The sequence below is a fragment of the Catharus ustulatus genome, chromosome 3, assembly GCF_009819885.2.
Source record: "Catharus ustulatus isolate bCatUst1 chromosome 3, bCatUst1.pri.v2, whole genome shotgun sequence".
NCBI classification, from domain to species: domain Eukaryota; kingdom Metazoa; phylum Chordata; class Aves; order Passeriformes; family Turdidae; genus Catharus; species Catharus ustulatus.
Genome location: NC_046223.1, coordinates 38,280,725 through 38,293,300, shown reverse-complemented (window position 1 = coordinate 38,293,300; position 12,576 = coordinate 38,280,725). Strand labels below are relative to the sequence as shown.

At 40.1% G+C, this 12,576-nt stretch overlaps 1 protein-coding gene across 8 annotated transcripts in view; it reads right to left on the bottom strand.

Moving 5' to 3' along the window:
- Window positions 1-12,576, bottom strand: part of LTBP1 (latent transforming growth factor beta binding protein 1) — a 189,190-nt gene that overhangs the window by 82,345 nt on the left and 94,269 nt on the right. For all 8 annotated transcript variants that reach the window (XM_033055515.2, XM_033055517.2, XM_033055518.2 and 5 more), the window contains 2 exons: window positions 10,889-10,991; window positions 4,292-4,363 (listed from right to left, as the gene is read on the bottom strand). In XM_033055515.2, the coding sequence (XP_032911406.1) occupies window positions 4,292-4,363; window positions 10,889-10,991 (175 nt within the window). The remainder of the gene's footprint in view (window positions 1-4,291; window positions 4,364-10,888; window positions 10,992-12,576) is intronic.

Below are 12,576 nucleotides of genomic sequence, written 5' to 3'. Positions count from 1 at the left end.
ACAAAAAACAAGGCTTTGTTGCTAAATAAACTATCGCAATGTTTTTTAAAATTACAGAAAAAACAGTTGCTTGTTCTAAGAAATGACCCACTGATTTCTGTGAGCTAGCAGAACAGCAGCAGAAGAAATCAATCCAACTAGTTTTGTGCTTTTTGCGTGGAATTTACTGGAATGCAATTTTCCAGATCCACACTTCTCAAACACATAATCAGTGTCCAAACAGCAACCCAGCCCAGTTTCTGGAGATATATTTATTTCTCACTATGATCATCACAAAGAACTTCTTTGAAAGATGGCTGTTGACTTAGTAACTAAATAACATTAAACAGTATTTCTTATTAACAAAGTTCTTTTATTACTTAAAAGTAGTGAAATAAATATACAGCATGCAGAGAAAACAAATTTATTACTGTATTTTAGGGATAAATGTAGAAGGGAAGAATATACCTTCAAAATTTATCTTAAACCATGATAAAGCCAAAGGAAAAGTGCTTCAAGTCCCCCAAGCATGTGATTATAGAATTTGATCTATCAACATACAAGTACATGCAAGCTCATAAACATTTAATTTTAAGAATATAGTGACTTTCCAAGAACTTCCGTGCACTTTTTACTTCATTGCAAAACAACAAGCGTTCAGGTATTTTTCCAGTTCTTCAAGATAAGATTTCTAAAGTGCTCTGTTGGCAATATGTTAGTTTCCTGAAAACTGAATCCAAACTTTTCACCAGCTGTTTTTTCCATTCTATTTCAGTTTTCCAAGAAAACCATTAGCAGACTAAGGAAACAGTAAGTATAACTCTAAGCAGAGAACCAGAAATTAGCATTGCATGTGGATTCTGACAAAGTTGCAACACTGATAAGCTGTATTTTGGCTCTAATGACAGCCTTAGGGCATCCATGTGTGTACATGTAATAAATCACCCCATTGAAAAGATAATTACTGAGGAGGGGGGAAAGCTTTCTTCATAGTAATTACACTAAACTGCTTGAATTAACATACCCACAGATGGTTCTTTGTGGTCCTACTTACACATTAGAGAGAAGAATGCTTGATTACATTAGTTCACTCACTTGAAAGGAAAAAATATAATGGTCTGGTTATTAATCACACTAATACTCCTTAGTTGATGAAGCCTACGTAGACTTTTGACTGCAAAACCAAAGTAGAACAAAACGTTAATTAGGCTTTTAGGCCTGAGTTTTCAAAGGCAGTGAAAGTTGGACAACATCTAGGTGAAAAAACCAATCTCTTCTAGCTGCAGGCAGGGATTCAGAAATATATTCCCATTACTATTTGGTCTGGCAGCCCTGGCCCTTTCTAAGCATGGACACAGCATGCATACCCTTTCAGCAAAGAATAATCTAATTAAAACTTACACTTGCATATGGACATGCTGTTCCAGTCCCTTCCAATTTAATTGTATGGATTCTTAGAGGAATATGAATACTCCCACGCCAGAAGCTTAAACAGTTTTCTACAGCTGTCCGTGTTAGTGATATGGGCAGTTCTTTCTTCATTAGCCCTGTCTTCTTCTCTTATAGAAAAGCATGTCTGCTTCAGATAAACAAGCACGACACTTCTGGCTGACCCATTGAGAAGCACATGCTAATAACCATTTCAGGGCTGAAATGCACCCTGCCAGCAGCTTTCACATATGAAACTAGCTTTCCTGAAGAACATTTAAACAGAGGTCAAAATCCTGACCCTCTGAAAGAAAATGGTAATCTTGTTACTTCAATAGGACTAAATTCCACCATGGCTTTGTTTCATGGATATTCCTTCTCCCATGCGTATCTCCTTACTGGAGTGTGTTAGTGAGTAAATTACACAGAAGTTATTCAAACCTCAGTAAAGCAAAAAGGGGAACCTTCAACAGCCACTACCTCATCCCTCTCCAGAAAGCTAGGACATTGCCCCCATCCTAAATTCATCAACAGTCTACTCCCTGGTAAGATAAGCCTACTATTGTTTTATGATTAAACACTACATTATGAATTTCCATGTATCAACTGCAAGTTATATTTAGAGTCTACAGGTCACTCTCTTCTGGGATAGTGACAGCAGCATAAAACATATTGCTTAAAGCCTCATATTTCTTGCAGTTTTAGTGATGTAGTACAAAAATGTGTCAGGGGAAAAATTACCAAAATCCATCGCAAAACCCAGTGATTAGCCTAGCAGGTACAGATCTATTTCTGTACACTACCGTGGCAGTACTCAGTTCCCTCTTATGCTCCTATCTAGAGACATATGTTCTCTCTCTCTATCAGCCTGTCACTGCTCAGTGAAACAACTTCCTGGCCTATTTCTGTCAACCTTCACAAGCACCAGACCATTTCTAACTGCCCATAACCCTGAATAAGGATCTAAGTTTCCATGAAATAAGGTTTGCCAACACCTAGGTTCAACCTCTTGAAACAAATTGAATGCCCTACTCACTTTTAAATGCCTGTTGGTTTGCTGCTGCCTGAAACCATTTTGTACTCTGTGGGCTACACATGTGACTACTGAAGATATTAAAACCTCCTGTCTCTCCTGGATCATGCTCAGAGGGTTACATGAGGGCACTAATCCATCATGGCATCTTCTAGACACTTTCCAGGCTCAAAGTTAGAAAACCTCTCTCTTGTAGACTCCGAAAAACCTTGTGACTGATATGTGGAACAAGACAGTCTCTTTCAAAATAGCTGGAAACATCTTGCTGAAATGCATACACCACTTGCACGTTTAATTTGAGGCATAAAAAGGCTGCCGATTTACGTCTGACACTCACCTCCTTCACCTTTTCACTTTACAGCCCGCATTAGAAAATGGCCATCAATATTTCCCATCCCTTTTACTTACTAAGAGGACTTTAGAGTCTTTCACTGCAGAGCAGAGAACAAACTCTTGAGATGCAATTGGCAGCACTCCTCCATTTACTTTTTTTGTGTTTTGACCCAGCCAGTCCTCCAAATGCACCTACCCGGCAAGCTGGTGAACCACTAGGTACGACTTGAGCAGCAGATAGGCTCAGGTAGCTGCAGACAGAAGCTCCCATCTCCCTCAGTAGTGAAACAGTATGATGTTTTTGTTTAGTGCTCCACAAATTTTATTATTTTGGTGGGAAAATGATTTCTTTATGCAACTGGCTATTGTACATTCCCTCATTAACATGCAAAGTGAAAATTATCAGTTAAGTAAGATTAAATTTATGTCCAAAATGTCCACAAATATCCTTTAACATCAACTATTCTTTCATTTTCTCCAGCTCTCCACCAGCACTACTATTTGTTGGGACATCTTTATCCCTTGCAGTATCAACGCTGATCAAGAAACCCAGCCACAGCAGTATCAGCTTCACTTGAACTTGTTTTCCCTTCCTTCCCAAATCTCTCTCCACAACACTTCTGCAAGATTGCTTACATCGTCTCAGACCTCCTTTTTTTGTTTACTTGTGCTGTGCCAAACAAGTCAGACAAGCGATTAAGCTTTTTCCTACATCCTTATCTGGAATCTCTGTGCAGTGCTCCAAGATACATAGAAAGAATGAACATTTGTCTGTGGTCATCTCTTCAGCTTTGTCAGAGAGAGATGCTATAGATCAGGGGAATCCAAATGTCCCAAGCCTTGCTTTGTAGCTGCATGATCATGCAGACCCCACAACCTGTATGTTCCTATGATAACTTCTGTACTTAACCACCAGGCAATGATAATCTCAGAGTAACACAGCTAGGCTGTGTCTAACTCCAGACATCCTCACCTGCACTATGCACCTTCTGGAAGTGACCTTCTAGGTCACTTCTTTTCATGGTAGCCAGCTACTCATTTTTTACATCTCCCCTTGCCAGGGATGTTATCTGGCTTATCTCAGTACAGCTGTGCCTAGACTCTTGAGACCAAGAGAATCGTTCACTGATTACTCTTTTACGATTAATCTTTCATGATTACAAAAATTGTTCTGTATTGTTAGTTTCATCTGACTTAACTGAATATGCCTGCAGATTCACTGTTTAGCAAAAAAACCTCACAAAACAATGAAGTAAAAGAATCCTTATGAAGTCATCTTTATGCATCATCAAGGAAAGTGAGGGATACATAAAAGTTTCAGAAGTTATTTTCCCTGGAGGAAAAAACTCACTCGTATAGAGTTGTCAATATTGGGAAAGAATCAAAAGTATACTTAACTTTTTTTACCCAAATATAAATCAGTGGACTGGATTAATTCATCCAATCATCAATATCAAAGAAACTGTCATAGAAAACCACTACTAAAAATAAACACAACCAATTTGGGTACCGTCATACCTTGGCAAAATGTAGCATTGATTCTCTTGTAGCCTTGTGGGCATTCCATCATAGGACCGTATCCATGGTAAGCTGAAAAAAAAAATTACATCAGTTAAATACTGATAATTTATATGCTTGCAGAGCCTGACAGCTAAAGTATATAACCACATTACAAAAATAAGGTTTTGTAATAAATGATTAAGCAAAAAAGGACACAGAAGTTAAAAGTAAGGATTGTACAATAACCTTAACTCCATCTTTTTCAACATATTTCACCACTTTAGTCTTCAGTTATCCAGTCAAATTTGTGTTAAAAAACAAAACAAAACAAATCTTTGAAATCAGGATATCTTTCATCCTATTTCTTCTGAAATAGTAAAAAAATTACTTTTGCAAACCAGCTACAAATACCATGTTTCGAAAAGATAAAGTTGAAGATTCCTATGGAACATCTAGGATTTACCTAACAGAGCTGTTCAATTTTAGAACACTAAATTTGACTTCACTTCCTGGCTGATCAGGGTGAATAGTCACAGATACAACAACACCGCAAAATAAATACTGAATTCAATTTTGCCAAACTAGAAAGTTCTCAGTTAACCAGTTTATTTATTGTTTCTTAAACATCATAAATGAGAGCAGTAATTTCTTTGCATGGTTATGCACTAAAAGCTAACTTCTTGGCAAAGCCCAGCACTTTGTTAAACATACAGGATTAAACTTTTGGCACTATGATCACATAAATGCTTTTAATAAGAGTCAAGAGAGTTTTTCATAATTTGAGTGTTACAACAGATATACCTTACATTTTGTCAGATCTTTTGTTTCATTTCAAAAGTGTTCCAAATGTTCAACAGACAACCTCCCCCCCAAAACCCACCAGACTCATTCCTTTCCATCTTTACTGTATATAAACTGTCAATTAAGACAGAACAACTGAATAACATAATGCTGTTGATAGCATTCCCTTCACATAATGCCTTAATCACACATTTATCCCTGCAGCTTACTTTAAAACTGGCACCTGGTTGACTGTAATGATGGAAAAAAATAAGAGAAGGATAATTGTTCTAACTAGTTCTAAAGCCTTCCCTATTATTTGGAAAAATTTAAGTGATGATCTTGAGTAGCAGGCTTTGGAGTGAGACAGTTTTATTTCAAATTTCAGTGAATTATTTAAAATAATTGCTTAAATAAAACACTGAGATTCTCTTTACACATTGCATAAAGTGCAAAATGGTTAAACACACATAGTAAAAATGCAGCAATGTTATTACAGTTCTGAACTCATACTTTTTCTTCTTTACACTATGATCATTTTAACACCAACTACAACTTGAAAATTTTGTCTCTCTACTAAAGTGGCAGCTAAACATTTAGTTTCCAAGGCAGATTTGTCAGTCTTTTCCTAATGTTAATATTAAAACCAGTTGAAATCTAAGGAGATTTCCAAAAGCACAATGCATTAGTCTACTTCTGGTCCCGAAAAGTGTCCATGAAACTCCTAGTACTCATATTGACAGATTCAAACTCATAATTGAACTCATTATGACCTAACTGATCCGTGTTTGCCATAACAGACCTGATTTAATTCACACTAAAGCCAGGAGAGTCTCTGTAGCTATCTGTGGGCAGGAATGGTACCCTGCAGTGCAGCCTGCTGAATGAAAGCAGCTTCCAGTTGTAGATGGAGACTAGCCCATAACCTATGCCAGGTCTTTTCCAGTGCTGCAACACATTTTCCCTCCCAGGGTGACTCAGCTGCTCTAGAAAGTGCAGTGGTGGAATGAGGTCAGAGATTTTAACCTCTCCCTCCTTCCTTATCCTCCTACAATGAACACGAAATTGGGAGCTTACAAGCAGCTGCTTTCTTCCTTTCAACAAAAAGCAGAAATGTAAGTAAGTCTCAGCAGAGAAGAAGCTTGTTCAATGATGGCTAGTGATCCATGTGGGAGCTGGAAGGGGTCTGACATTACTTACCCTTTACTCACCTAAACAACCTGTTTGTAATTACTAAGTTAGCAAGAAGCCCAACCAACCACAACACCCCCCATGTAACAGACAGACCCTTCTTCTTAAAAGTTGTCTTCTGTTAGAAGCCCTTAAAAATGGAGATCGATTCCAAAATTTCTTTAGGTTTTCAGTAATAGTGAGCAAACCATAAACTTACAGACATGGTTGCTGTCTCAGGCCAAGACACTTAAATTTGCAACAGGAAAGATGTCCTGCCTGAGCAGTGTCTGTCACCCAAAATACTCAAGTCTTTACAAAGATGACAGAGACCTGTGTAAGACCATGGGAACAAGACATGCAAACTGATGCATATCCTCAAGTAGATGATTGCAGAGAGAAGTGCCTGATAGCAACACTAAAGTATATGCTTAAATATTTTGCTGAAGTGGGTTATGCAGAAGATCACAACCTGATTACATATTATTATAAAAACGTGTCCACTTTAAATGAAGTTTATGAAGCATAAAACCATAAAAGCAAAAGGAAGTTTCTCCATCAAATATCATATAAATTTATGTACAGTAATTTCATGAATACAAGCCGCACTGAGTATAAGCCGCATCGCCGGGTGTCGGCAAACATTTTGTTTTTTGTCCATAAATAAGCGGCACCTGAGTATAAGCCGCTCTGTCGTTCACAGCGAGGACCCGCGTGCAACAAAATTGCCAAATAGTAACAGAATCGCAGCATGGTGGGGTTTACTGGCTCGGCTCTGCTGACAGGGCTGGGTGGCCCAGCTCGGTGTTGCCGCTCGGGGTTGGCCGCCACTGCCTCTGGGATCGCTCGCCCCGGCTCGGCGCTGCCCCGCGGTGGCAGGAGGGGCACAGAGCCCACCAGCACCTGCGGCGGCCATGGGAAGCAGGGATAGAGCCGCCCTGCTCCTGTGGTGGCAGCACGCGGGGACAGGAGCCCCCTGCCTCCCTCTGGGCCATGGGGCCAGCAGGAGAGAGCCCCTGCCTCCCTCCCGAGCTGCGGGGCCAGCAGGAGAGAGCCCCTGCCTCCCTCCCGAGCCGTGGGGCCAGCAGGAGAGAGCCCCTGCCTCCCTCCCGAGCCGTGGGGCCAGCAGGAGAGAGCTGCCCCACCTTCCCCACCCCCTGTGCTGCCTGCATGGAGCAGCTCCACCCACTGCGCAACAGAGTAACCAGTTTGTAACAACCGCGTAAATGCCGGGTTTTACTGGCAGGAGCTCGACTTTGCAGTTTGCACTGACTCAGTTTGCACTCCCGAGGTTGAAAATGTCAGAAAATTATTCACATATTGGCCGCACCTGAGTATTAGCCGCATTTCCGGTGTAGGAGCAAAATTTTGGTCAAAACGGTGCGGTTTGTATTCGTGAAATTACTGTATATAAAAATATATGCATATTCTTTTTGCCACAGAAGTATTTTCAGTGCTGTAAAAATGAATATAAATCATTCAACATCCACTCTAGACTTCCATTACATCTTCTAACAAATTTACATTTATCTTGGGAAATTGTTCACTCTACAGAACCATAACACTTGATAATGTCAGGAGGCTTAGTTCGACGTCTATGTCCAAAATATATTTTGACCAGATCCAGAACAGATTTTGCGGTTTCAAGTTTTGTGCCTAAGTTCTGACTGATCATCTATAACATTTTAAGATGCTGTAAGATCACATAAACACCTGCAACACACTAAATGTATTACTTTCTATTCTTTAAAATGTAAAAATTCACCATCTGCATCCATGCAGAATTGCTATAAGACATGGCATGAACAAATAGCATCATGCTTAGAATCATCCTTAAATCAAATGTAGCCTAGAGAAAATACTTAAACCGCTACTAAACCTTCTTGACAGATTGAATGAATATTCTTGAAGCATACACCTACAAAAGCACACTCTTGATATAATGACGCTGTATTTTAATCTGGATAAAATAGATAGTGCACTCTTTTCCTCCTCCCTTTTCAAAACACAATACAGTGAGAACTCTCACCTAGAAAGATGAGAAATGTGTTCTATTATGTGTAGGAGACACAAATCCTTACTTTCCAGGAATGCTTTAATCAGAAGGAGAGGATTATTCCAAGTGGCACCATTCTCTGTCTCCATGAAATCATACAGTTACATTCAAAAAAACAATTCCAAATTGTGCCAGAAAGCAGGAGTGAGCATGACTCATACTATAAGTAATTAAGGACTCTGGGAAAGAGACTGGGTTCCTAGATGTGTTCCAAGAATTGTTTCTACATTTTATGGGTTAGGGCATCTCCTCATAGGTATAAAATGTAGATTAGAATTTATTCTGGCAGATAAAGGGACTCTGAAGTGTCCCATCTTGAGCAACCATGCTAGTCATTAAACTTTTTTATAACAAAAGGACATTACTCATCTCATTAGCATTTAAACAAATTATTCTTATCCAGTGCTTTGAAAAAAGAGTGGTGGAGTTCCCTTTAGGAGAGGTTTTTAAGTTGAGTTCAAGCACTTTTCTGTACTCACTTAGGAAGCATCTGTGGATCATAAATTTGTCACAGTTTCCCTATTTGCTTGCTTTTAACACTGTGCTGAACATTGTGCCCCTTAAGCATCTGCCTGATCCACACATCTACTGTGGATTCCAGGTTGAGACAATCAGTATTTTACCTGAACTGTGAAGAACTAACAAGTGTGCTTCCATTCAAACCACACACACCAAAAATTTGTGTTAGTAGTTCCCACCAATTTTTGGTTGAAACACACTTCAGGCTTTTGTGATTTTTCTCACATCACACCTTCATCCAAATAAGCAACATTTCACTTGTCAGTATGATTCTGATGAACTAGAGTTCAGTTGTAGTTCAACTGCATTGTCCAAACACTTCTCAAACTCTGTCAGGTTTGATGCTGTGACTGCTTGCCTGGGGAGCTGTTCCAGTGCCCAAACACCCTCTGGGAGAAGAATCTTTTTGTAATATCCAACCTAAACCTCCCCTGACACAACTTCAGGCCATTCCCTTGGGTCCTGTCACTGATCAGCACAGAGCAGAGATCAGTGCCTGCTCCTCCTCTTCCCCTCACAAGGAAGTTGTAACTGTCCTGTCCTCAGTCTCCTCCAGGCTGAACAGACCAAGTGACCTCAGCTGTTCTCACATGCCTTCCCCTCAAGGCCCTTCACCATCGTTGTTGTCCTCCTTTGGATACTCTCTAATAGTTTAATGCCTTATATTGTGGCACCCCAAAGCTGCCCCCAGCACTGGAGGTGAGGCTGCCCCAGCTCAGAGCAGAGCAGGACAATCCCCTCCCTTGTCCAGCTGCGATGTTGTGCCTGATGGTCCTCAGGACAGGGTTGGCTCTCCTGGCTGCCAGGGCACTGCTGGCTCAGGTTCAACTTTCTGACTGGCACTGCTCTCCAGCCTCCCACTCTGCAGTCTGTGTGTACATCCAGGGTTGCCCAGGGCCAAGTGCAGAATCCAGCAGTCGTCTTTGTTAAATTTTATATGGTTGGCATGCATGTTCCTTTTAGAAACTGTATTTACATGATACAGGAATAGATACCTGAGTCTTATCAACTGTGACCTTCAAACACCTAGTATGGTTCTCTTTCTAAAGCACATCAAAAGACAGACATACTCCAACGCACAAAATGTTTCAGAAATTAGCAAATCAGACTGAGTCACCATAAATTTATATCAGAGTCTCCTACAGAAGGAGAAGTCAGAGAAATAGGAGTAATAGTAGATTTTCTGTTGGAATTGTATTTACATCCACATTAAGACTTCCAGAGAAATATATGCTTCCAAAAAAATCAAACACTGAACATATTTCCAGCATTGCTATCTGAATAAAAGGGTCCTAGAAGAACTAGGTAAGAATGACTGCAATTTAATGACCTATTTTTGGCCAGTAAATGCAGGTCCACTCCATCTGCAAAATAAAGATCCCATTATCTTTTCCCATCTTTCATTTAATGCTGAAAATATGACATGACACAGAAGTATTACTATTCCCATGCAACAACAATGCATTTCATAAAAAGTTCAAGATATTATCCTCACTGATCATGCAAATAATTCTAAATTCTTTTCTCATTATAATATGATGTCAAATCATAATAAAATGCTGAAGAAAGTCTTTGTCGTTGTCTAATTGTTGGAGAAGATATTTCAAAACCAGAGGAAAAAAAAGCAACCAACAATTTAGAGCCTGGAAGACCTTGGCTCCAAACTTGAAATTTCATCTGCAGTCCCGAGAGGTCACTGCATTCTCTCCAAGCAGAAACTGGCGCCTCTATAATTTAAGATTTCTGCGCAAACTTAGAAAAAAAAAAAGAAGTCCAGCTGGAATAGGCGAGATGATTCAATGTGATTACTCTTCCTGCACTGAGTAAATGCAACAGTCCATCACTGACTCAAAGGAGGAAGAAGCAGGGGAAAAAACCCAGCAATGTCAACTTTGTTGGCTGCACCAAGTGCCTGTATATTGTAACTCTGCTGGCATGCAGGGGAATTCCAGTTTCTACAACCTATCCCTAATCACATCATAGCACACTCTTTCTACTAGGTTCCTTGGGGTTTTTTTTCCCCTCTGAAAAAAGGGAAAAGACTACTTGAAGAGAAAGAGACATGAGAAGAATAATAAAATAGCACTTACATGGTTTCTTGGGACATTTCTGGCATTTGTTAAAACCCCACGAAGTACCCACGGTTCCACAGCAGTCTTCTTGCTTGGAAAGGCCAGGAAGTGCTTTGCCACACTGAAATAGTCAGGTAAAGAATACTCTGGTTAGTGATACTGTACAACACTCACTTGCAGTACAATGTTCTTTTTCAGTCATTTCGGATCAACTTCTTGCTGAGACACTGAAGATTTAATGGAGTTCTTTACTGAACTTAAATTGCAGAGGCTCTCTATAGAGGCATGAATAAATTAAGTAACAATATTATCTTCCCCATATCGACTTGAAAAGGAGAAAAAGCCAGAAGAAAACAGTATGTCTTAGGGATCACTGAGCATATTTCTAAGGCAGTAACTCACTGTTGGTAGTATCATTTTCATCATAAAAACATGCTTGTCCACCCTTTCAAAAGCTATATGAATTATCTTAATTACCTTTCGAAGGCAAATTACCTTTCGAAGGTAAATTTTCATTTCCCCACTGATGAAACACATTATGCTTTATAATAAGAATATTAATATTTGGAAGCTTACAACATACTAGTTATGCTCCTGACTTTTGCAGTTTTCTTCCATTTTGCATGGTAAAGAAAGCTTAAACGTATTTGAGCAGCAGACATTAAAAAGACCCCCAAAACACCTAAACCTGACAATTAGGTAGACAAGAGAACACACAAAGCACAGGAGAAGTCCACAACAGCTGCATTTAGTAATACTTTCAAAGCAATGTGATATAAATAGGCTCTGCAGCAAACAATTCACATGTGCTGAAGTGTGAATCCTCAGTACGGTGTGAATAGACTTTCCTGAATCTAACTCTGCCTTCTGACAGCATGTAAACCTCTGACCCCAACGTTCACTGCCGCATAGCTTCCAGCTCAAGATAGCTGGTTCATCCTATGCCACAGGCTGTGGTCGTGTGGTTGCTCTCACTTAGATGATAACACAGTCACTCTGCAGTGCAATGCATGCTGAATGCACAGGCACTGACAGTGTCTTCCAGTTTTCCCAAATTTTTTCCAATGTGCTCTTAATCATACTGTCACACGTGAGCCAGTGATATTTCTAAAACAGAGTCACCCTGTGTAGCTTTAGAGTGTGACTACTAGCAGGAGAGCAAGCTCCTCTACAAGGGTTCTGACTCATCAGAGGGTCCCCTCTGCATGGGGAGGGCCAGCAAGGCATCATCCCAGCCATTTTCTCTGTCCCTTTTCAACAGACACTCTCCAGACACATCCTGAAGTATCTCAATAAATTAAAAGCATCACCAGTTCACTATTTAAACATCAAACTGCAGCTCAGCATGTGAAGTTAGATCTGTGTCAAGGGATGTGTGAGAAGTCTGAAGTGTCCTCCATTTCACTGACAGCCAGCCACACATGTCTAGGTTTTTAGCACCAGGGCAACTTGGCATGGCTACGGTGTGCCTCTGCCCACTACCCACACACAGGTTAGCACCAACTGTGCTTTGAGCCTCAGTCTGACATGACACATGAACAGCAAAAAGAACCAAGTGGTTGAACAGGTTCAAACAGACTTCTCAGTTTTTGTGCAACTTTAGGAATCTATTTTCACATTACTGTCTGGTCTGGGTCTGGTCACAAATTCTCCTGTGTTGCAAGGGATGAGAAATAGTCCTAGCCTGGATGGTATTTGGCTGTGTT